At 40.7% G+C, this 24152-nt stretch overlaps 2 protein-coding genes across 5 annotated transcripts in view; both read left to right on the top strand.

Moving 5' to 3' along the window:
- Nucleotides 1-22028, top strand: part of OTOA (otoancorin) — a 41305-nt gene extending 19277 nt beyond the window's left edge. For 3 of the 4 annotated variants that reach the window (XM_017734155.1, XM_017734156.1, XM_017734154.1), the window contains 10 exons: nt 663-756; nt 1896-2028; nt 5481-5668; nt 9361-9516; nt 10895-11037; nt 11436-11572; nt 12511-12608; nt 14467-14662; nt 15237-15419; nt 15786-15874. In XM_017734155.1, coding sequence (XP_017589644.1) covers nt 663-756; nt 1896-2028; nt 5481-5668; nt 9361-9516; nt 10895-11037; nt 11436-11572; nt 12511-12608; nt 14467-14662; nt 15237-15376 — 1285 coding nt within the window. In that variant the 3' untranslated portion in view covers nt 15377-15419; nt 15786-15874. Of the gene's footprint in view, nt 1-662; nt 757-1895; nt 2029-5480; nt 5669-9360; nt 9517-10894; nt 11038-11435; nt 11573-12510; nt 12609-14466; nt 14663-15236; nt 15420-15785; nt 15876-16422 lie in introns of those variants that run through there. The other variant, XM_017734157.1, reaches the window with a different exon arrangement.
- Nucleotides 5523-24152, top strand: part of KDELR2 (KDEL endoplasmic reticulum protein retention receptor 2) — a 31147-nt gene continuing 12517 nt past the window's right edge. Inside the window, exons 1-3 of the mRNA XM_017734159.1 lie at nt 5523-5565; nt 23770-23779; nt 24099-24105. Of these exons, the coding sequence (XP_017589648.1) occupies nt 5538-5565; nt 23770-23779; nt 24099-24105 (45 nt within the window). The 5' untranslated portion in view covers nt 5523-5537. The remainder of the gene's footprint in view (nt 5566-23769; nt 23780-24098; nt 24106-24152) is intronic.

The following is a 24152-nucleotide window of genomic DNA, read 5'->3' as shown; positions in this document are numbered from 1 at the left end:
CAGCCCTGCATTGATCTTGATGCAGATCGGTTTTATTGAATCGTGGCACATGGTGCTAAATAAGATTTTACTTTATTTTATATTATTTAATTTTGAAAATATTTAAACGTCCTCATAGTGGAGCAACAAAGCAAATAAAGTTGTTTGTGGGAACAAGAACTAGTACCATATTAGTTGCTACCCTCTTCTGTAGGCTCTGTCAGGCTTAAAGTTACTTATCCAAGTGTTTTATTAAGTCACCCACCAAATGGGCTGACTGACATTTGTCAGATTTGGATGATGTTTTTACTTCTCTTTTGATAACCATTTTGCAGACTACTATTGCAATATGAACTGACAGAAAATAGTAAGTTTTCTTTCAAAGAAAGAATGATTTCTCTTTGTTCAAACACTGTAATGCTAAGAACACTTGACTATTGAGGGAGAGCTCCATCACCACCATATTTGAAGGGTTTTTCTGATTATATTGCAAGTTCCACTGATGCCCTATGCCCAGAGAGATAAGAAAATACAATCTGATGCTAGTAACAATCAATCATCACATTGGCATAGAACTGTCTGTGTTTCCTGTATGATAAAGTATTATAAAAACACTGAAGTTTTAGTATTACTTTTATTGTAACATTCTTTATTAATATAATTTTTCAAAATATTTTTTTCAGCTCTTCAAACAACTGGACAGCAGAAACAACATTAGATGTTGGACCATTCATAGCTCTGCTGTCAAAAGAGGAATTAAATGTCCTTGCTGAAAAGGTATGCTTTTTTTAAAAATTTAAAATTTATAACAGGTATTTTAGAACTTGGATTTGTGAATGTCATAATGCAGTCTAAATTATGTAACCTGAATGCTAAACTAGGTAAATAATTCTTTTGTCAAGGAACCTTGTGTTAATATTTCACATATGCTTGATTCCATCAAATGAGATTTTTTTTCTTGAGAGTAATGTTACTATAAGCAATTATTTGCATGTGTACAATGACAATTATACATTGTCACATAGGAAAAAAAAGGGACATTTATAGTGACACAGACTTATTTTTAGTACTTTACACCTTGCAGTGCTCTTTACTCCATCCCCCTGCCTTCCAATCATAAAAGTTGTGTTTCTTATCCTGTTATTAATGGGATCATACTGATCAAATTAGCATTTACTCATGTGGCCCTTTGCCCTGGGGCCAACATAGTACAAGTAACGATATTTGATGGCCTCAGCATTGCACTTTGTAGTTTCCTTGCCCTCTTTAGTTCATATAATCTTAATTTTTTAATGCAGAGGAGTAAACCATACTGGATGAGAGATTCATTTTTCAGCAGAAACATGTGAACACAGCAGCTTTTCCACTGGAGATAATGCTTATAATTGACCAGATAGAATAGGACTCTTCAAAGGAAAGTAAGGACTCTTCAAAGGAAAGTAAGGTGTCTGGCAGGGTGGAGGAGAGAGGTCAAAAAAGCTTTAAGAAGGCAAACAGGTCAAAGTTATTTCTCATAATTTAATTGGGTCCCTATCCTCAGTTCTTATACTTACCTGGCAAATTTTAGACAAGCGAGATAAAGCCCATATTAAAATGGTGGAACTCATTGCTCCTCCATTGACAGTGTCTGGACACAGATGCCAATCAGGCAGTGCTCAGGTGTTGCCAGAAGCTGAGAGGGCATACAGGAGGGAGAATCACTCAGAATTTGCTTTGTTCCTAATATTTTCCCCCTCAAACGTGTGCTGATGACCTTTCAGTAGCAGCCAATTACTCTTTTCTGAAACGTCTGCACAATGGGACGAGGCTGAGCTGTTACTAACCCCTGCTTTGCTAAGGGCTGCACAAGTCTTTCTCCACAAATTGGTTTGTTTTGAAAGGGAGAGAGAAGTCTTATTTATTCTTTCCTTCTGAAGTTCCCAGATATCATCTTACAAATAGCAAAGACAATTGGACCAGTTTCTTCAGCTGAAGAGCTTCTTCTATCAGTTGTGTTCGAGTCAGTCTCCAACAGCACTGGCAGCATCCGCCTGTCTCTCAGCAGAGCTGGTCAGTATTGCACCTGGGGCCTCTTCAAAGTGCTGCCATTTGGGGCTGTGATGGTGCAATTCAAACAGACTTTGTCTCACTTTGTCATCGAATGCATTCTGAGAAGCCAGACAATAATAGTGAAGTATTGAGCAACTTAAAGACTTCTGGCAAAAAGCAGTTGGGAGTCTTCATTCTGCTGCTCATCAGAGTTGTATGATGCACTGACTAATTGCTGAAACACTTTTATTACAGGATTGCATAATTAAGCATTTCCTGAAATGTTTCTGAGTGCACAAAGGAAAATGATGAATGATGTGAATTAGAGGGGTTTGTTTATTTTTAATGTTTTGTTTATTTTTACTTTGTAATCTAATTGAAACCCCTTGAACTAAAAACCTGTGAAGGTGACAAGTTACCCTCGTGCCAAAAGATTGCACATAGTTAATCCTTTGCCAGACATGAGCATATGGTGACTGATCTGTTCTTAAATCTGACAGTGGTGGCACTGTGTTTTTTCCGTCCAAATGGACAAAGTTTGTAATCGTCTAAAAGGTATTTTAATTAGCAACCAAATGAATCTATTAGAATCTCTGGTGAGGAATGGATCATTTTCTTTCTAGAAGGTACATACTTTGACTATGTTTGATTATTATAATAACTATTCTTTCTCTTATCTGAAATTCACCCAGGCAGAATTTGTAAGCTGTACCATCCTGTGCCATGGAAAACAATCCTGCTGTGGGGAAAGCTTTTGAAAGCACCAATGGGAATTTAGACCCAAACAAATTCAAGGAGTTTGATATTGTCTGCCTTTATCTTTGAAAATCCCCCCACTGGTTTTCTGCCTAGCAGAATAGAGATTCAAGCTCTCAGCAAGCCCTGGGCCATGATGGAAATCCAAGTGCTTGTATAGCAGGAACGCTGAATGATGACTATGTGTCTCTGGGAATGAATTTGCCTCTTACAATGCTGTATTCATAGACAGAGAGAGGTGGAAGGAGTTCTAAGACTTGTGTTTTTTCATAGCCTGAAACAAAACATGACCTAATTTGATCAGAGGAGTCATTACACAATCATCAGGCTCTAAAAAAAGCAGGATCAAGCTGGTGAAATAGCAGGGTGTTAGTTCACCTGTATGCATGAAATTCACTCTTCCTTCAACAAGTAAATCAGCAGATCATAAGCCATATTTCTTTAGACATGGGCCACAGGACCAAAGGTTCAGCAGCAGGTATTTCAGTCTGTCTGTGTCCTTATGTGTGCTTTTTTAAGCCTTTGGATCTACATGAATCCCAAAGACTTCTCTAATCACCCCAGCTCATGTCCAGTTCGATTGCAGAGCTCTCTCATCTGCATTGCAAGACCAATACAAACCTGCCAGCAAAGCTGATGGTCTTTGTCAAAGGATAACTTGGCTCTAAGGCTGTGGAGGCTCCTCAGTCTTCACTTGGGGTGCATGAGCTCAGCTGGGGGAAAGTGTGGGAGGTGGGAAGTTGAGGGATTGTTTGTGCTACTCTAGGAAATGCTTCTGCAGTCCAAACATGGTACTGAACTTCTGTTACCAAACATAATCTCATCAGCTCCATCAAATTCACACAGTGGTTTCAATAAGGAATGAGGTTTAATTACTGATTTGTAAATCACTAAAAAATTGGGTATTACGAAAATTACTCCAGAATGACATTGATGCTTTTTATGCCACCAATGCTATTTTGCATTTCTCACAGTTGTGAGCTAATATTAATAACAGTAGCAATTACCAGTGACAGAGTTCTTACATCTGTGTCTATATCAAGATTAAAAACAAAGGTTTTAAGGTGCTTCAGGCAAGATGGAACGTGAAAAGCAAGACTTGGGAACTGTGTGTCTGAGATGCTACCACAGAGCAGTGGCAGTGCTGGAGAAAGAACTCAGCTTTCTCACCACAAGCACTGAGATGCTATAATATAATGTGTATATATGTTTTTCATCAAACTACATGTATAGCAAAAGGAAGAGCAAAGGGGCATCACATCAAAAATCTAATTAGTATTTCCCTGTGTAATCGCACCAGTGTATCTGGTGTGTTAAAAATAATAAAATCAATGGGTTTTTTTCAAGGACACAAAGTCTTAGGTTTTCATGACTTGGGGAAGGGAGCTGCACTGTGTCTGGATGGGCAGTATTTACATGAGAAAAGCTGACCTTCTGCAGCAGGGGAAAGGGAAACAATGCAGCTTCACAAGAGGGAGGTAAAGGGAGAGCAGAACATCAGCTGGTACAGTGGAAGCTGAACAGCATTTTCGTTTGCTCAACAGATTCAATCTTTTCAGTGTTCTACCCACTACTGCAGCTTCCTTTGATGCAAATAAATCCCTCCTCTGCCTCCTTTCAAAGTACAAATCTACTTTGTACATCCTCACTTTAATTTATTTATCTGGGGGAGCTTAGCTGAGGCACAGCATCTGTGAAATCCATGCTTTTTACTGGTAATGACCGTATCTGAAGACATGTAGGGATTATTTGGTTTAGATAATTATTTAATAAGGTTTTCCTAAATTAGTGACAGGAGAGGGAGCAGTAAACAACCACATTAGGATTCTAATTTCTGCTTTCCATCAACATTAGAGGTAGATTATGCCAACAAAGACTAGGATTTGTTAAAACACACAATGGAAACTGTCTGGTTGGATAATGCATAGGGCTGGAAGCTGACTGTAAATAAGATCTTTAAAGGCAGTTTGTCTGTCCAAACCGTTCTGTGGTAAGTGAACAGCCCTCTCTAGATCCTGACATTTTAACAACAGGCTTGACATAAAGAACAAGCACCGTGCTTCTCTGACACATCCAGCTCCTCTCTTCACCTTGTTTAAATGTCAGGCAAGTCTTACAAGACATATCTCTATCAGGGCATTTCAGAGTGCAAGGACCTCTCATGTCTGTTACTTTCCTGTTGAGTTGAATTTGCTATTTGAACGTGGCGTTTATTCAGCTGAAGCTCTTTTTGGTGAACTTCCACCAGGGTCATCCCAAACATTTGCATTTCACTCTTATTGAATCAAGGCTCCCAGCAAATGGTGGCTTTACCTCAGAACGAGCTCTTGCCTGGGTTTTGATGCCTTTAGAGAATTAGACTTGAATGAAACTTGCAAGATACTGGTTGTTCTTATTGCACAGATCCATATTTTCGTTTTATTATGGCATCTTGCATTGTAACTGTTCTGAAATGTATGTCTGCTCTTGTCCAGCATGCACTGCCTTTGGAGTACAAAGAAAATAACCAATGTCTTGCAAATTAGGCAAATTCTGGTTTTATATCCAGGACGTGAACAATATAAATATTTTTTTAATTATTTAATTACAAAATAATTAATTTATCAATATCACATCAGCTGTAGTTAATTTTCATAGTCTGTTGCTCTCTTAAATATCAATATTGCTTTGATTTAGTTTGTTGTCTCTTTGATGAAAACTCTTTTGACTTTTTTCAGATTGCCTGGGAACCAGAGCTCCTTCTTCAAATGAAATAATTAAATTAGCAGAAGCAAATGTCTTTTGGTCAGTTCAAGAACTGGAGTGCATGGACCCAGGGACTTTTGACAAAAATGTGGAACTTCTTGGGGCTGTCTCAGGTTTTAACAGCTCCCAGCTGACTGCCTTGAAGGAGAAAGCCAAGCAGGTAACTATCCTGTCTGTGAAGGAAAATTAAATCTGTAATTTGATTTGGTGTTATTGAACTATGCAGTTCTAAAATAACTGTGCTATGTCAATGTCACTACTGCCACAAGAATATCTATGGTTTATTGGAAAAATAATGTGAGGTGGTGATAGAAGACTATTGCCCTTGCTTTAGAGTCAACAGGCAAGTAGTTCTGAGCTATTGGCAGCTGGAAAAGTGAAGTGTTTTTACTTTTGAATTGCTTTTCTGCTGGCTTCTCACTTTCCTTTCATAAATGAAAAATCAGCAAGCAGTACTAGGGGCTGTTGGTTGCCCTGCTGAGAATTAAGCTTGGCATGTTAAACTGTCTACATCGATGCTAAATAGAGCTTACAGTGGGGTAAACCCAAACTGACTGAAAGGGAGTTATTGGCTGAAAAAAGCTCCTTCTTCCACCTTCTTGTTGCAAGCAGGGACAGATCCATCAGTAGGAAATATTAGGGAGGAAAAAAATCACCTACAGTTTGTCTTTACCAGGAGCAGAGTCGGTCAGAGGACTGTGCTGGGGGCAGGTCAGCACTCTGGCTGGGTCTGGGGCATCTGTACCTGGTCTGGGCTCTGAGTGGCCCTGCCTGGGCCAGTGTGGGCTGGCAGAGAAGTCAGACCTCACTCCATCCCTGTTGTTGCCACTGCACTTCTCCCTAGGGGTGACCTCCTCTTGCTGCTTTGTGGTTGCCTGCACTGCCAGGGAATAGGCAAATTCCCAAACATAGTTTTGGTTCAGCAAGGAAAAGCCTTAGGGTGCAGTAAGACAAATTGTTTTGGTTGCAGAAAACCCAAAGGTGAAGAGGTTACTGGCCCCAGCCTGGCTTCAGCTTCCTGTCAGCAGCTTCTGCTGGAGGTTATCTGCTCTCTGCTCCCATCTCTGCATGCCTACTCTGTAATCCCTTTCTGTCAAAATGATCCAACATTTAAAAGTCCTTTTTAGGTCCCATCAGATCATTCTGACAGAATGAGGTTGGGAAGCATTTACAAGTTGCACTTGGCTGTAAGTTGTAGAGAGTGCAAGAGGCTTGGAGACCTGAGGGCTGTGACCTCTGGAGGAAAGTGGGAGCAGGGAACAACATGGGCCTGGGCAGCATCTGTTTAACCAGCAGCTGCAGCCAGTAGTGGAGCTGACCATGGATTTGGGGTAAATAAGGCCAACTGTGCATTTTTTAGCAGTGAAGCTCAGCTTTTAAAACAGTGGAACTGCAGGTGCTTGAAGAGCAGTGGCACTGCCCAGATTTCTGCAAGCAGATGGTGACTCTCTGCAGTTGTGTCTCTGCTGCCTTGTTGCAGGAGGACAACTGCAGCAAATGTATTCTTCCCAAGACAGCTTCCCTCTGTCAGCATGGACACAGGTGGGTAGGAAAAGGGGAAAAAATGTAATTCTAGAAGAAGATAAAAACAGTGCTCCCGTGGGATAGTGGGAACTAATATTCTTTACAGCAGTGCAACAACATACTGGTGTGCTTACAGAGTGGTATCAGTTGTAGGGAGATTGCCAGCAAGGTTGATACACTCACTTTTTTGGCTATATTCAAAGACACACAGATCTGTAGTGCACTGAATGGCAGTATGTTTATTCTCTGAGTGTTTGTACAGATTTCTGCTAGACAAAGACAGACTTCCTGTATATTAATTTGCAAAATGCAAGGTGGTGCTACACTGAACATAAAGCACGAGAAATGAAACAGGACATGCAAAGCTTTTTGAAACTATATGCATAAGATGCTGTTACGTTATTAACATCTTTGATTAAAGGTTTTATTAAGCCTGTACTACTCATTGTTCCAAACTAATTCAAAAGGTCTGGTTATCAGATTGTGTCTTAATGAAAGTAAGAAGCTTAGCTCACGTGTAAGTGGAAGGTCTCCCAGCTCTGCAGCAGTGACAGCTGTATGGATCTGTAGTCTCTAGGTGAATGAGGACAAAGGAGTGTTTCAGTTTCATGTGTTGTGTTATTTATATCATTCTGCCTGAGATTTCACCCAGCACTGTCAGATAATACTATTTATGAAGTACTTCAAATTCTGTAGTTTATGGCCTAGATCAGGAAACAGACGTATTTTTGCCTGCATGTGTTTAATGTATCTGTTAAGCTAGAGAATTAAAAGCTTTAAAATTGGGCTAATGCTTTTTACTATCTATTTTCTTTGGAAAAGATTGAAGTTTCCCAGACTTAGACCCTTTATGACATTGTAAAACCAACATAAAAGATCTGGTGGAAACTCAGTTGGGAGGTACAAGTCCAGCAATGCATCTCTTAAACAAATCCTTAACCCAAGGGTCATAGCTGGGAAAAGCAGCCTGGCAGCTCTGAGGCTGCTCTGCGCTGAATATGCACATTGGTATGAACAGCAGAGAGCCTGCAGCTCTGTGTAAGGAGTATTTAATTCCAGAGGTCCAGAGTCCTGAGCCCTACTTCTTTATTTTCTGGAGGTTGTACAGCTTCATGTCTATCTGATGGTGCAGACACTATTTAGTAGGCAACTACAGAGATGCTCTTCAGCAAGTCCCAACTAGCTTTGTCCTTTCTAACTTTTTGAACAAAACTTAAATTGTAGCTATCCTGAAAATGGAGTAAATATTTTTCTGACTCAGACACCCGGCCGTGGGCTTTTAGTTGTAATTTTCTAAGTGGAGTTAGCAGCACAATGTTGTACTAGAAACCTGTCATGTATTCACTGACACAAAGTAGAGTAGCTGAAATTCATGAGAGCTTTAAAATGAGCCTTTTTTTAAATGGATGCCTGTCTTGTTCAAGTCACTTCCTCCAGCCAAAATCCAGTGTCTTTTTCTGGAAAGGCAATTGGCCACATCCAGGGAGATACTGACCACTGTCTATCATCTTCTATCATTGTCAACTAAATGTAATTGACAGTCCTGGCCGCTGAAAATTCAGCTCTTGATGGACTTCTATTATTCTTTATTCAGGCAGAACTTTTCCTGATATCAAAATTTCCTTTGGGCTGCTTGGTGACAGCTTTTCAATCACTGTAACTTTATCACACATAAAGTCAAAAGCAGGGGAAGTTGTCAGTTTAAATACATTGGTACTGGTTTAGAAGAGCCCCTTCTTATATTTTGGGGTTTTTTTACAAAGCTTTACAGATTTAATTCTATCTGTACAAACACATCTAAATTATTTTTTATTTTAACATTATATGAACACAAACTAGGAGTAGGAACTTTAGGAACCAGCTCTTTGTTGGTATTACTCAATTCTCTACTTTGTCTTTCCTTGTCAGTGACTGAGCCAGGGTGACTGGTCACAAAAGCAACTTAGAAGTCAGTCCCCTGGAGCGATTGCAGCTGGGTAGAGGCCTGGGTAGTCCAGGTGCTGCTTTCTTGGCAGTATAACAGTGTGGATCTAGGCACAGATTCCCATTTTTATTGTTCTTAGTGGTTTTGCTCCTACAGCCACACTTCCAGCAGGTTCTGTTCTGACTCATCAACAAGTCCAAGCTGTAAAAATGGCAGCATTTTTAGATGAACTGACCATTGTTGGTGTAGAACCTCAAAAACCTTCACAATACCTTAGCTCTGCCTTTTGTGTGCAAAGAGGAATATTCAGGTTTTAGGACTTTTAAACCAAGGGGTTTGGGAATGGTGTGTATATAGAGGAAGAATCATAATTATCTAACAGTTATTAATGCTCTCCTCTAAAGGTTTGGGGGTCGCTGCCAGACTGGAGGAGTTACCAAATCATCTCCCTGGGCCGCATTGCTCTGGCACTCACTGAGCAGGAAATCACAGAGCTGGATCTGCACTCCATTGACACCGTTTCTGTTCTGAGTCAGCAAACAGAGTGGACTCTTACCCAGGTGAGCGAGTGAGTGAGTGAGTGAATGCAGTCCTGGTGAAAGGCTCTGGATTCACGCCCTTTGAGACTGAAGTCCTGGAATTGCCTAGGAAACACCACACTACTCCCTGCTGCTTTTCTGCAGCTGTGACCCCAGTGAAAGTGGCCAGGTAGGTCAGCACTGGTGTCTGCCTGGCTGGGGGCTTCCCTGGGGAAGTGGCCAAGACAACATCAATCACTGTTAATTAGGGTGGGGCTGAGTGTGTTCTTTAGCACTTGCCCACCAAGCAGTGGAAAGAGGGCAGCAGCTCCTCTCACACTGGCCCTGGAACAGACACTACTGCTAGGAGTACTAGTCCTTCCCAAGGACAATCACAGAATAAGTAGTGTGTCCCAACCCCAGCATTGCCCTAGAAGCTCTTTTTTGGCAGATATACTCCTCTCATGTTCCTTTCCTTGGATAACGTCTAGTTATGTCAATGGGACTTTCATCATAAGAGTTAAAACATTTTATTTATACATGCAATTGGCAGCATGTTTCTGACTTTGTGGCCCACACCATCAGGGCTCTGTGGCTCCACAGATGCTGGCATGGTGGCAGTTCTGGCAGAATATCACAAATCTGTTTAATAGATTCATGTTCTGAAGGGCACCATAAGAAGGAAGCCCTTGGGAGGACTTTATACAAAACCAGTTTGCTTTTGAGGTTTCCTACTGTCAGTAAGAGTACCTATTTAAAAGAGATTCATCCTGCAGTTAGGCAGCTAGTTAAGCTAGTTATTTGAGGCTCAGCTTTGTGGATAGATTAAGAAATCTTGGAAGATGCTTGTTTCTTTCACTGGCTTTGGAGGATGCCTTGGTGACAGGCTTGAGCTGGGCTCAGTTTTTAAAGGCTTAGTTTAGAATGAGCACCATCCTAAAGTACTTTGGCTTGGAAAGGCACTTTGGTACCAATATCCCATTCATATCTGAAAATTAATCCTAGACACAGTCACCACTGATAGATATATGGCACTTAAATAAGACAAGTCATCCTGAGTATTAAAAACAATAAAAATTACATACTGATCCTCTTAGGTATTTTATATTTTCTTGTAGGATTTTAACTGATTCTGTGAGGCAATCCAGCACCTTTTCTTCTGGTGAAGGCTTTCCTTGTGACCTGGCAGAAGAAATACTCAGTGTTTTCACACCAGTTGCACTTAGCAAGTGGTTGGGTAACAGTGCCCTGTTTAGTGTCACATATAGGTGGTGACAGTGCTCCTCCTGAAGGCCATGGCCATCCATTGGGGACACTCAGGATATATATTTATGCTCCATAGCTTCTGGTAAGGTTTTAACCATCTAGTAACAAAATTATATTTACCCTCTTCATGTATGCTATCTTACTGGTTTTGTAGGAAAGAGCTATTCTGCAAGGTTTTCTAGAAGACTCTGGCCAGACCATCGGCACACTAAAAAGTTTTGATTTAGTTGGACTAGGAGCAATCCTCTGTGCTTTGAATTCCACAGAAATCAAATCCATAAAGACTGCTGAATTCAGGTACTGCATTTTATACCTAATGAAATATTTATTAGTAACTCTATTGATAAAATTTATTATGCTTTTTTTGTTCTGTTTAGATTTTCAGAGCCTAAAGGACAGCTTTTTGCATTTTAAATGCCTTTAGAAAAGCAGTCACTGTTATGGAAAGCATACAGTAGTTTAAAACATGTTGTTTTATAGTATTCCTCTGCCATTTATATGCCACCATTTAAGTATTGCATCGAGAAATCCAGGTTTTTGTTCAAAACCTTAAATGTTTGTATGCAATTTATGTACGTGTATTTTAAATTGAAAACAGGTTTTACAATCTTCTTAAAGCAGGCTAAGTATATTCCAGGCCGATTTATACTGCATGTAATTGCAGCATCTAATGTTGACCTTGTTGCCTTTTGCAGTGCTGCAGTTGCAAGAATTGGCCTGTTGTTTTGTAGCACCCCTGTTCTGAGGCAGTTTAAGAAGATGACAGAGTCCGTGTTTGGTGCTGCTACCAGCTGGAATGGCTCTATTTTACAGGAAATTGGTACTATAGCAGGTAACAAAACTACTACTCCAGATGGTGATGGTTGTGAAGCATTGCTATTAAGAGACGGGTTCACGGAGCTGGGGATTTCTAGACTGGCAAAAGACATTTCTTCCAGAGGGGAGTCACCTGCAGGCACAGACATTCAGCAATTTCAGAAGCACTAAGGAGAAGTGGTATTCTCTGTAAGGTTCTGTAAATATGGTCAAAACTGACCTTGGGAAGCACAGCCTGAAGTTACTTGGGTCCTGTAAGTCGGAAAGGGTAAATCAAGGAGGGCAAAACCAAACAGGATTCCAGAGCCAGTCACTCTTTGTGAGCCAGGCTGTACTGGGAGGAGCTGTGCTCTGGCTGCCCGAGCATCCTGCCTGGAAAGAATGGGCTGCCCCGGGAAGAGCACAAGGGCAGGATTAGCCTGAAGGGATACTTCTCCAGAGTGCTCTTGCAGCCTCGGAGATTTCCTGAGCCAGAGGTCACCCCGTGTTTTGTTCCTGAATTTGCTTCCCTGTTATCATTTAACTGCACATTGAACTCTCGTATATTTTAGCATCCCCGATGCCTGTGGCAATGATTCCCCACCATAACCACCTAAGGGGTGAAGAAGTCACTCCCATTGCATGATTATGCTCCCTAACCTCGGATCAGAAGAGACTGTGAACAAGCATTCCCTAGTAACACTGCTTATGATTTTGTAGGTTCTTGTAATTCTCTTTTCCAAGATAAAATAACTCAGGTAAAGTACATTACATGTCAATGGTTAAGGTCAGATGATTTGTAATGCTGGAATATAATGAAAGAAACAGAACATAAAAAGAACCATCATCTCTCTATAATGCCCTGGAATAAACCATTGATTATATATTTTTTATAAATGCTTAAAGTTTATATTACCTTAAAAAGAAATCTAATAAAAAGAACATTAACAAAGTTTTGTTTGATTTTTTTTTTAGGTGGTTTGAATGAGGATGAATTAAAAGCTTTTGATAAAAGCTTGATGCCATATTTCCAGCCATCAGCAGTAAGACATATACCTCCTGAAATTTTCCAAGTAAGAGCCTGATTACTGAAGAAGTTACTAAATTTCTACTCTAGTAGGAATAAACTGCAGCACTGATTTATAGATTTTGGGTTTTGGCAAAAGATTTTCTATGGTCTGTTAAGTGAGAGACCATCAAGGATCTGAAACATTAACTTTCAGCTGTATCACTGTATTTGTGATGCCCATGAAATATGCTAGGCAAGCTTTATTCATCCTTCAGAATGCATCCCAAAGAAAAAGCAAGTATCACAAAACAGGGAATGGACTCTGTATCTTCCAACATTTTATTCAGATTTGAGTTGTCTTCTCTGTTTATTAACATTTGCAAGGATGCTGTAATAGCTACAGATTTCTCTGCTGTGTAAGAGCTGTTTTATTAACCTAAAATCTGGCACCATTCTCCTGAGTTAGCTCTGAAAAACAGATTGTACAGGCAGATACAGATCAGAAAGGAATTACATCTAATTACAGCAGTACTGAATGTGGACCAGAAATTAGAACAGGGATCCTGAGATCATTGCCCCGGACTTTCTTTGACTTAGTGACAAGATTAATACTCTGCCTGGGCTGGTCTCTTTCAGATGCTCAGGCAAGCAATGTACTTATGGACAGATGAGCTAAACAGAGAGTTAACTGTGTCAGCTCCCATAAAAGAGAAAATCTCCTTGAGCACTAACTGTTTGTGCACAGTACCACTGACAGTTCAGATAAACCTAAAATGTCCTTGCTGAAAATATTTATTTGCAAAACAGCTCTATATATCTTGTAGAATTTCTATCAAACAACATTTTTGTTAGTAAGGGTAATAATGAGACTACAAAAAGTAATTAACAAAAAGCAGGGTACCACTTTGGAAGAGTTTTCTGTATTTGAAAGATTCAAAGCAGGTTTTGGTTTTACACAGGTTTTTTATGGCCTCATTTTGCAACTGTATAAACTATTCAGATTTTGATTTATGAAAAATTACATTGTATTATGGACTTCAAGTGAGTTAAGAAGATGCTCAATTCAAAAATGTCTGGACCTGTAGGCATTTCCACGAGTTTGCTCGGTTTAAACCAGCACACCATTTGGCAGACAATGAAAAATGGGCAAGGGTTTGCTCCATCATCTGACCTACTTGCAAGGGTGATTTTGTCTTTCCAAAGTAGAACCTGGATGCAGAATTGTTGCAAGAAAAAAAGCTTGTTGTGTAGGAGGGTTAAAATGCTTGTGACTGCAGAATGTTAACTAGAACTAAAGCAATCCAGCCTGCCCAATAATGCAGGCTTTACAAACTGGTTAATTGCTTTGTTATATAAGATAATTATTGTAAGATTATGACTACCATGTTTAATTTTTAAATTTAATATGAACAAACTGGGAAGATTTTCAATCTAAAAGAGAAAAATTGAAGAATGAGATTAAAGCATGAGGTCTTTTCATCTCATTGCTCTACTGCTAACTATAATGAAAGGTCAAATGTAAGTTCAAGGGAGGCTGCTTGGGAGCAGATGCAAGAGAAAATAAATGAAAACACAAGAGGATGCACAATGCCATCAGTCTTTGAACAAATCAGAAAATAAATGGCTGGAAAATTAAACTCCAACAATATACTGAAGAAGTGTCCAATACAGTGCTGGCATAGAAAGCTTCTCAAGCTGTCAGCTCCCAGCATCAAAGAGAAAGGTGACAGAGAGATGAGTGGTCAGGGAAGTAAATGAATACAGAGGATTTTTTAAAGCTCTATTGAGCTCTTTTATAGCAACACAATGTTGCAGGCTGCTGTCCCTCATTCCAAATGCAAGGCAGTGCTGACTTCTGATTCCTTACCTGCCTTCTATAATTGACAGCCTAAACGAATTTTTCTGTCTTTTGTTCCTCCCAGGCATTGTCCCCAGAACAAATAGCAAACCTGGGCCCCGAGAACGCCGCCATGGTGACGGGATCGCAGCGACAGCATCTGGATGCATCCCAGCTCCAGAGCCTGGGGCTGGCACTGGATGGAGCCAGAACTGGCAGCCCAGGGACACAGAGCAGCAGTGCAGCATCTCCCCAGGAGGGACAAACCCCGGCTCCCAGCGGTGAGTGGAGCCCTCCCCGCTCCTGCTTAGGGGAAGGGCACACACCAGTGGGGTGTGAGGTCTCACAGCATGCACCAGGATCAGGCCTCTATTCTGAGGGTGGGTTGCAGTGAATTTACTAACCAACTCTTAAAGTCATGCTTCAAATCACATGCCTGACCAAGACAAACAGCCAGGAGGATGTTGGATTCACCCACAGCAAGAGGTAATGGAGGAAGACTGTCAGATGGCATTAGCAGCTGTCCAGTAGCATTACACTGTGCTAAGCACTAGCTTGTGTAAAATGTAGTCTGAAACAGTGAGCTTTTCCCTCTCCTTCCTTCCCATATTCTTTGCCGAAATTTAAGGTAGGGGTCTCCATCTCTGGACCTTCAGGTCACAACCTTTATGTGCAGCACAATGTTGTTTGCAGAGCTGCAAGTGGGAAAGGAGGTAGCACTGGGGTGGATTAGCATCTTTATCCAGACTGTAGGACCGTTGAATGGTTTGTCCTGCCATTCCCATCCTATTTGGAATTAAGGCCTGTTAGTACCTATACTTCAGTGGTTTAACCTTTTACTTCTGCATGTTGCAGTTTACACTGGGCAAGTCACACTGGCAATGTCTAAGGATGTATTACAGTGGGAGAGTTTGCACATGGTCAAGACAATGTTGAGAACTTACCCCTATCAGACTGCAAATACTGTTGCTTCCAGTGACACCAGCAAGACATAAGCTGTTGAAGGAGAGAGAGGGAAGCTGAAGTGCTGAGATAGGGGTAAGGGGAACTAAATTGCTATGATGCCCTTGCTGAAATTAGAGCAGACCTTCCCAGAAGCACCTGGGAAATGCTCTTAGCCCAGCTCCCTCTCAGGTGTGACCTGTTCCTTCTGGAGGTCTGCCAAAGGGAGGAGTTTTCTGGGAAAAGATCACCTGAGTTCTTGGGCTTCTTGTCCATTGTTCCCTGTGAAATGCTTCTCTTTGGAGCTGTGTATGTTAAACTGGAAGTGACATCTCTTGAGAGCTGAATGCAGTTAGGATTCAACTGTTGGAATTTGCTGCACCACTTTGGGGTGGTGTAGGTAAGACTTCTAGAGCTGAACTTTAGCGTGACACTAAGACAATAAAGCCTTCTGCTTTCCAGGTGCTCCTTGTTTGAGCGGCTTTGGCATCTGGCTGTGTGCTGTGTTTACACTGCACCTGCCTTTCTGAACCCACAGGTGTTAAGCTTGAGGTAAGTTATATTTTCAGTTGGAGGTAACTTTATAACAGAAGTGCAGATCACCTGTAACAGAGAAGGAGGACTATGGGACCCTCTTCCTGCTTTGAATACAAAGATAACTATTCTTGAATAATTTTTCTGTATTACAAAGGTGTCTTCTACCTTGGTTAGACTATCTCTGAATCTAATCAAGGGGAAAACACTTTATCTTATCTTTATTGTAAAGCCAAACATAACAAAGGTATATTTAAAACCCCATGTAACACCAATCAATTACTGCATTGTTATTTGGAACATGTTCTTGGTTTTTCTCTGTGTTTTGCCTATTCCAGGCTATATATAAGATTTTATTCCACAAACACTTTGATAAATGCTATTTAGTATAGTACTGCCATTAACTTTCATTGGGTTTTAACATTTTGGCAGGCTAACATTTAAGAAGAGCACTGGCGGGCTTAAAGTTTAGATTCCAATTAGGCAAACTAAATGCTTAAGTCTTTAAGATTGCAAAGCAAGGCATGTCAAAGGACTTAATATTTTTCTTTGCTTTGATTTTCAGTGTCCTGGAGCTTACAACAAAGATGCTAAAGATAAAAGAGTGTCAGCTCAGCATGAACAGTAGAATCAAGAGGCTCTGAGATTTCTGGGTGCACAGTGGTTAAATTCTTACAAGCAAGACCTTCATCTGCTATCATGATGAGAACTATCTCCTTTCCATAGCTTCATCACTAACAAGTAACACAGTATCCCTCCAAATAGTCCAAATTTAAAAACTGGAAATGGCTTATCTGTCTCATGAGAAAATCACTGAAATACAGGATCTTGTGTTAGGGAGGAACTTGAATTATAGGGGGGACAGGTAGCAGGGGAATGTTATTTGGAGGCTGCTGTCTGATACCCAGTGCTTTTTACACAGGCTAATTTGGTCACACTGTTGTGTCCATTTCTTGGGTTTTCTTCTACTTCAGATGCACATTCCCTGGAGAGGGGCTATCCTTCTGTGTGGTGTAGTAGAAACTGCACTAAAAGTTACTGCTGTTGCAATAAAATAACTTTGTATTGGGGCTGCTGGTTTAAATCCTGCTCAGACAAGAAGTGATAACAGGCTCTTAAAATTTAAGCACCTCTACAAAACGTAGTTTCCCCATGGCTGTTTGTATTCAACACAGAACTGTTGACACTGAGGGCATTGGCAATACTATTAGTATTTCATGTGACAAAATGCACCATGGAAACTTGCTTATGTTCATCAAGAGACAGCCCTTTCACTTCAGGTGGGGTTGAAGTGTATGCCTGGGAATACTAAGGGGGAACTGTTCACTGAGCCTACACACTACTGGACTGTCAATCCAGTTTTTTCCACAAGACCTAGAATAAGGAATTTCTCATAATTATAAACCATAGATACTTTCCTGTGTTTTATCAGCATATGACTTACAGGTCTAATATTAGCTTGTCATGCCACACCTCAGTATTTTAAACAATGGGGGAAAAAATATATTAAAAATCCTCTGCATGTGAACATACATTTTTATGGCATTCAACATTATTTTAGACCATGAACACATGGCAGAGTTTTCCATTTTGCCATTGCAAAAGTCTTATTTTTTCTAGACTAAAAAAGGCAATGCATAGATTGAAAAGTTTAGCTTTTTCATTCAGGGCTGTACTGTAGTAAATGCCCTTCAAACTGTAATTTGTATTTCTTTATGGCAAACATTATATCTGGCTTCTCAACCCTGAAAGGAGAATTGAAATTTTGCTCAGGTGGGGAAGCAATAGGAATGGGAGGGAGAGCTGGGGGGAAGAGCCTGGCTGCTGCTGGGGAAGGTGAATGTGAGCTGTTGCTACTGTTGGGAGTAACAGTTCCCACCACAGTCCCATATATTCTGTAATTCCTGCAGCAGCAGGGGCTAACTTGATTTTCAGGGCTTTGTTATTGGCAAAGTAGGCAGTGAGAGCCGTTTCTCACCCCCTCCTTTCCCTCTCCCCCTCCATCAATCTGCTGCTCTGGGAACTGCCTTTGTCTATAACTAACCCTGGCAAGTGTGACATGATGTTACAGATAATACTACATGCTTTAGTTCTGCATTTTATGAGCAAAGAATTATGATTGCTGCAAGCTGCCTGGCACTTTTTTCTCTAATCCTCACAGTAAGATTCCAGCTTCTCCAGGTGCATTTCCTTTTCTGCATGTGAACAGGAGATTGAGACATACATTTAAATAGGAAGACATTTGTTTTATTAATCCCAGCAAATACATGCAAATGTCCACTAAAACCAAAAAATACTTCAGTGGATCAAATGCATTATAAAGATTTATCTGTGTTTTCACATTAAAAGTTCTGCCTCGCTCAGATGTGAAAGTACTAAAAGGTTGTTTGATTTCTAGAAATTGCCTGACTTGAATTCTGTGTGCACTTTTGAAGCTGCAGGAGAGTGTTTTCGTGTCAAGAAGACAGTCAGCATTTCCAGTTCAGCTGCTTAGGTCAGATACGTGACTTAGCTCTACCAAGCCCTTCAAAAATCTATATGAGCTGAAAGTGATCTTCTTCTGTCAATATACCTGGGAGTGATTCCGTTTGCAATTATGTGAGTCACAGTTTAGCTTTTAATTGGAGCAGGAGTGAGCTCTTTGTTTTGTGCCATCTGTGCTGTTTAAGTGCTTTTAAATAGCTGAACTGCTTGATTATTTATATATTTTATTAAATTAATAATTATGTTAAGAACTTTGGCATTGCATTTATGTTTGGTCAAGGACTTATCTATTTCTTAGAAGAGTAGTGTAGGAGGTGTAAATGTGGAGCACTGACTTTATGTTGTACTTGTTTCACGGTGAGATTGCAAATCCTGTTTGCTTCATGAGATGGTGTGAGCATTTGGATGGCAAGCATTGTAGAAAAGCAGTTTTACTCCTGCCAATATAACTCTTGTAAAGGTCACTGATGGAAAAGCCCATTCTACAAAATCTGGGATTTATGGGACACCTCCATCAAAACTGTTGAAACTGAATTTCTGTGGGAAGAATAGATGGAAAGGGGAGAAAGGCACGGAGAGCACTAGTATGCATGGTATGTAATCCGTGTGTGTGATCTGCCATCCATTCACAATCCTGCACACTGCCAGTGCTAAGAGGAAACTGAAACAGGGACACTTCACTTCTGTGAAACAAACCATAGAACCCCTCAGAGCAGGCATCTGTCCCCTCTGCAGATGTGTATTGCATACAACATGCACGTGATCACTTTCACTGGAATGCATTCATTGGAAAAATGTGTCACAGTCCCTTTCTTTTTGCATGATCAGGATTTTGGGGAAATATATACTAGAGAGAAATGTGGTATAAAGATTTGATTCTTAGAGAAATGTTGCTGCTTGTAGATGTGGGTAATGTTTGTTTAAACCAAGCTTAATTTCTCCTACATTCTTTTTAGTTCTTTGAGAATGAAAAAAAATCAGATTTATGCATAAATCTGCTGTTGAATATATATCATGATAATAATTTTGTTATCTGCTTATTGTGAGAACTGCAGCTGTCCTCTCCACTTGTGACTCCTCTGATGGTTGCTGGGCAGTGCCATGCATCCTGTGGGATGTGCATCCAACCATCCAACTGCTGACAGTCACAACTCTGGTGTAGGCCTGGCTCCTCTGAGTGCTGTGAGCCCTGTGACAGGTGACCCTGGCCAGCAGTATGTGAGAGGAGGCATTTCATTCCTGTGATGGGATGTAGGAGTCTTCAGGAGTTAACAGATGGAAAGAAATACTTTTGTTGGCTTATTATTTCAGTGCCTGAGACATTTATGTTCAGAATTGTGTTTAGAAAAGAGAAAAGGGCTACTGGTTCTGGATCAGCAGGAGAGAAAATATCCCTATGACCTGGTACTGAGGTAAGTGCCACATCTGTGGTATCTCTAAATCCCCGAAAGGAAGAAAACAACTACCCATCCACAGTGTCTGAAAACCGTCCCTGTTAAAGCTGGCATTATGGCTGTTGTCAGGTTTTGTACAGTGCACAGAATGTTTGAGTCCCAGTGATCTCAATCTGTCACACATCAGAGCTAACCAGCTCCTCAGTGTGAGGCTCCAAAGATATGTTTAGCCAAAAAAACCAAAAAAACCCCAAAAAAACCACAAGAAAAAACCAGAAAAAAAAAAGGCAACCTTCCTTAATTTTAAGCAGCCCTTTATGCCTCCGTATAATCTGCTCAAATATTCCAGAGGCAATTACGTGCTGTATTAAGGCAGATTCAGTTTACCAGTTCACTGCTGTGCCTAGGGATCATCACCCCCTCCTTTATTTTCCAGTAACACAAATTGCAGCCCTGTCATATTAGGCTGGGACCTTGTCAGAGTCCCACTGGCTGTCCCCCTTGGAGCAGATGTGAGACATTGCTCGAGGTGTGCCAGCCCATCGAACCTGGGGCTGTGGGAGAGGCCTGGCTCGCTCAAATGACACTCAGAGAGAAGCAAGGAATCGACAGTCACATGGAATGTGTCACTTGAGCAGGTAACTGCCCATAGGGCACTGTTGGTATTTTGGCTCGTGCTGTGTTGTGGTTATAGATACCACACGCTGCTTCCCAGTGGGACACTGCCAATTTCCTCATGGCAGTCGAGGAACAGTCATCCAGCTGCAGTACCTTGTTCCCCCTCGTAGACTGTCCTCCTTAGAAAAGAAATCAAATTTCAAGTGATTTCTTCCTCTTTTTTTTCCTTCTTCTCTCAAAAAAGGCTGATATTCCAGGCTGGTACACAACTTTAAGCAATGGGCTCTCTTTATTTCAGGGAAAATGTTTAAATGCTTTTGATGAATTTGTGGGTTTTTTTGGTGTGCGTATTTTGGTTTTGTATTTTTAAGCAAGATCTGTAGGCATGGGATAAGAAGAGCTAAGAACATTAGAGTCCTGATTAGTAAAATATTCTCATCCATGCCATATGATGTGGGACAGCCTTGGGGACTGTTTACTCCAGTGCTGTTGGAGGTGAGGGATCTGACTTCCTTTTCCAGTAAGGCAGGAGGGAAACTGGATAGAAAAGACAGGTCTGCAAAGAATAAACAAAAACTCCACTGTAAGTTAAATTTCTTTTATTGGTACCCCAGAACATCTGGAATTGCTCCTCAGAAAGAGTATTTTGTGCATTGTTATACAAAATGCTGTTGAAAGTGCAGATAAATAACAAACTTGTCAGAAAGCAAAACAGATCTGTGTGCTATCCAGGTATCCATAATTTCATATTTTAGTTAAGACTGTGATCCATTATCAGACTATTTTTCCATATCTATCAGTCCTTAGACAGAAAAATTATGCAACTACCTCAAAGACCCCACCAGACCTTGCCTGGCATCAGGACACGTAGGAGTTTTGTACCATAGGATATTTTTATCACAATTCACATCTGGTTCTTTATTTGTACCCAAAAATAGATAGTCACAAAATGTATTACATTTTTTCTGCAATGAGTAGAAAGCAACCAATGTCCATCTGTCTCTTCCTGCCCCTTTCTGTTCAGCATCAGTCTGCTTTCCCAATCCGGATTAATGAGAGGATTTTCTTGCCCTCATGATGCAGGAACACAGGCATGTTCAGAACTCACAGTCCAAGTGACTAAACACTGAAGTATTAAATGGAGGAATTGACTGATGGATTTCTTGCTTTGCTGGCAACAGCATAGCATTTATCTTCTAATGTTTTAGCTGGTATAATTAGCCTTACAAATACTTAACAATATCTCACTTAATATCTGTAATCTTCTCTTTGAGGGACAAGGAGAAAAGGAGAGAAGCCAGAAGTAAAGTCCTGAAGGAGAAACATGAAAACAGTGGAAAATGCTAATATGTCACAAATACAGCAGCGTAATATTTTTTGGTACTGCTTTCCTCAATAACTTTTAACCCTTGCATATGGTAGTGAACTGTATTGATTTATCATAGAATAGCCATTGCTATAGTTAAAATCACATTGGTTTGATGCACAAGCTGAAACTGCCCTAGGGTATCTTTAATTGGGGCCTGACATGTTTTAACACTTAATCAGATGTCACAAAAAACAACTTAGATCACAAACAAGTTCTGAATATATCCTGCATGAACTGAGAAGGGAATGGAGAGAATGGATGTCATCTCTCTGCCTTTAATGTATCTATTAAAATAGATTCCAGATATGCATCTGTCAGTGTTTTTATTAGCTACTTTTATTTCACTGTTCATCCTTTCAGAAGTGTTGAGATCTGACATATTAAATGTCCACATTTCAGTCAAGCCTGTGCCAAACAGGCTGGTCCAGCCAGTGCTCTGAGACATGTCTGAGTTTTCAGACCTCACACGTGTGTGCAGTGATGGAAGTGCCTCAGCACTGCAGCTGCAAATGTTGTATTTATGAATTTTCCCTTTCTCCCCTCCTGTTGCAGTTGGTACCACAGATCTGGGGAGTTCTGCCAAACGCTCTTGTCTTCAGTACAAATTCTCCAAGTACTATATTTGGGTTTTTAACGTGTCCTCAAGTAGGCAACTCACCGGTGGTTACATCAAACATTATTTGATGCCAAAAATTATTCAGTATTTTAAAAATAATTATTCTGTTAGAGTTCAGATCTATAAAACAAATGCAACATACAACCTCTTCTCTTAGGAAGTGATAAGAGGCTATGGAGCTTGTCAAGGAGTTGTACTGCTGTACTTGTAAACACAGTGTTGTAAGAGGACAGGCTTTGATTCCTAATCTCTGAAAATAAGTAAATTTGGTTTTGTCACACTGTGGGTCCTTACTAAAAAAGATAAACTCAATACCAAGTACTAATCAGTTCTCTTTTCTTTCCAGGATTATGTAAACTCTTTAAAGATTTCAATGTCTGTGCCACATTTTAAACAGGAAAATTAAAGATTGTAGTGAGGATCCTTTTCATAAATTTCAAACAATCCATAACCTTCTGCTGTGGGAACTTTTCAGTATATCATTCTGTAACAGTAAAGTCCTTACACTATTTCCTCAAACAGGGTGTGAAACAATGTAAACCAAGATATTTTAAAGAAATGCTGCTACCCAGCAAAGCACCACTGTTTACCTGGAATAAGCTGTTACCCATTTTCTACAACCATTGGAAATCCTATTCCTGGATGGCTATTCCTATTTTTCTTTGTTATTGTTTGGATTTTTGGTTTTTTTTTACAGAGAACATTGGAGCATTATTAAGAGGAGATGCCTCTTTGAACTGCCCACTGAACTATGCTGGTCCTGTTTTAGGGATTCAAGACTCTGAAGAGGCAGCGTGCTCTTTTGAAGAGTGCTTCAGCGTGCTTCTTATTGAAGAAATAATTTCTTCTTTTTCTTGGAAGTTTACACAGAATCACAGAATTGTTAGTGTTGGAAGGGACTGCTGGAGATCACCCAGTCACACCGTCCTGCCAAGGCAGGGTCACCTGGAGTGGTGACACAGGAACGTTATTTGGAATGTCTCCAGGGAGGGAGAATCCATGACCCTGAAAAGCCTGTCCCAGTGTTCTGCTACCCTCCATGAAGAAAGTTCTTCCTCATGCTGAGGTGAAACTACTTGTGTTTTAGTTTATGGCCACTGCTCCTTGTCTTGTCACTGGGCACCACGGAAGAGTCTGGCACCATTCTGGCACCATTCTGGCACGGGTTGCCCAGAGAAGCTGTGGCTGCTCCATCCCCGGCAGTGTTCTAGGCTAGGCTGGACAGGGCCCCGAGTAACCTGGTCTGGTGAGTGGCAGGGGGCGGAACGAGATGATCCCTAAGGTCCCTTCCTACTGAAACTATTCTGTGATTCCATGATTCTGTGAGCCTCCTGGCACCCACCTTTGACATATTTATGTGTATTGATGAGATCCCTCTCAGTTTTCTCTTCTCCAGACAAACCAGCCCCAGCCCCCGCAGTCTCTCCTAAGAGAGACGCTCCAGACCCCTCAATCACCTTTATGGCCTCAGCTGGACCCTCACTAGTAGCTGATGTAGATTTTCACACTGTTGGACTACAAAACATAATAAAACATACGTATAATAAAATATATATCATATTCAACCAGCCCCAGCCCCCGCAGTCTCTCCTAAGAGAGACGCTCCAGACCCCTCAATCACCTTTATGGCCTCAGCTGGACCCTCACTAGTAGCTGATGTAGATTTTCACACTGTTGGACTACAAAACATAATAAAACATACGTATAATAAAATATATATCATATTCGCTATTAAATATATATATACACACACATCTCAGCTGCGCGGCCGCCCCAAGGGCTGTGTCCCGCGGTCGCTCCGCTCCCCTCGCCCG

Source organism: Corvus brachyrhynchos, unplaced genomic scaffold (assembly GCF_000691975.1).
Source record: "Corvus brachyrhynchos isolate BGI_N302 unplaced genomic scaffold, ASM69197v1 scaffold5, whole genome shotgun sequence".
Lineage (NCBI taxonomy): Eukaryota > Metazoa > Chordata > Aves > Passeriformes > Corvidae > Corvus > Corvus brachyrhynchos.
The sequence above is the reverse complement of the archived record's forward strand: the minus strand, read 5'-3'. Positions and strand labels throughout refer to the sequence as shown.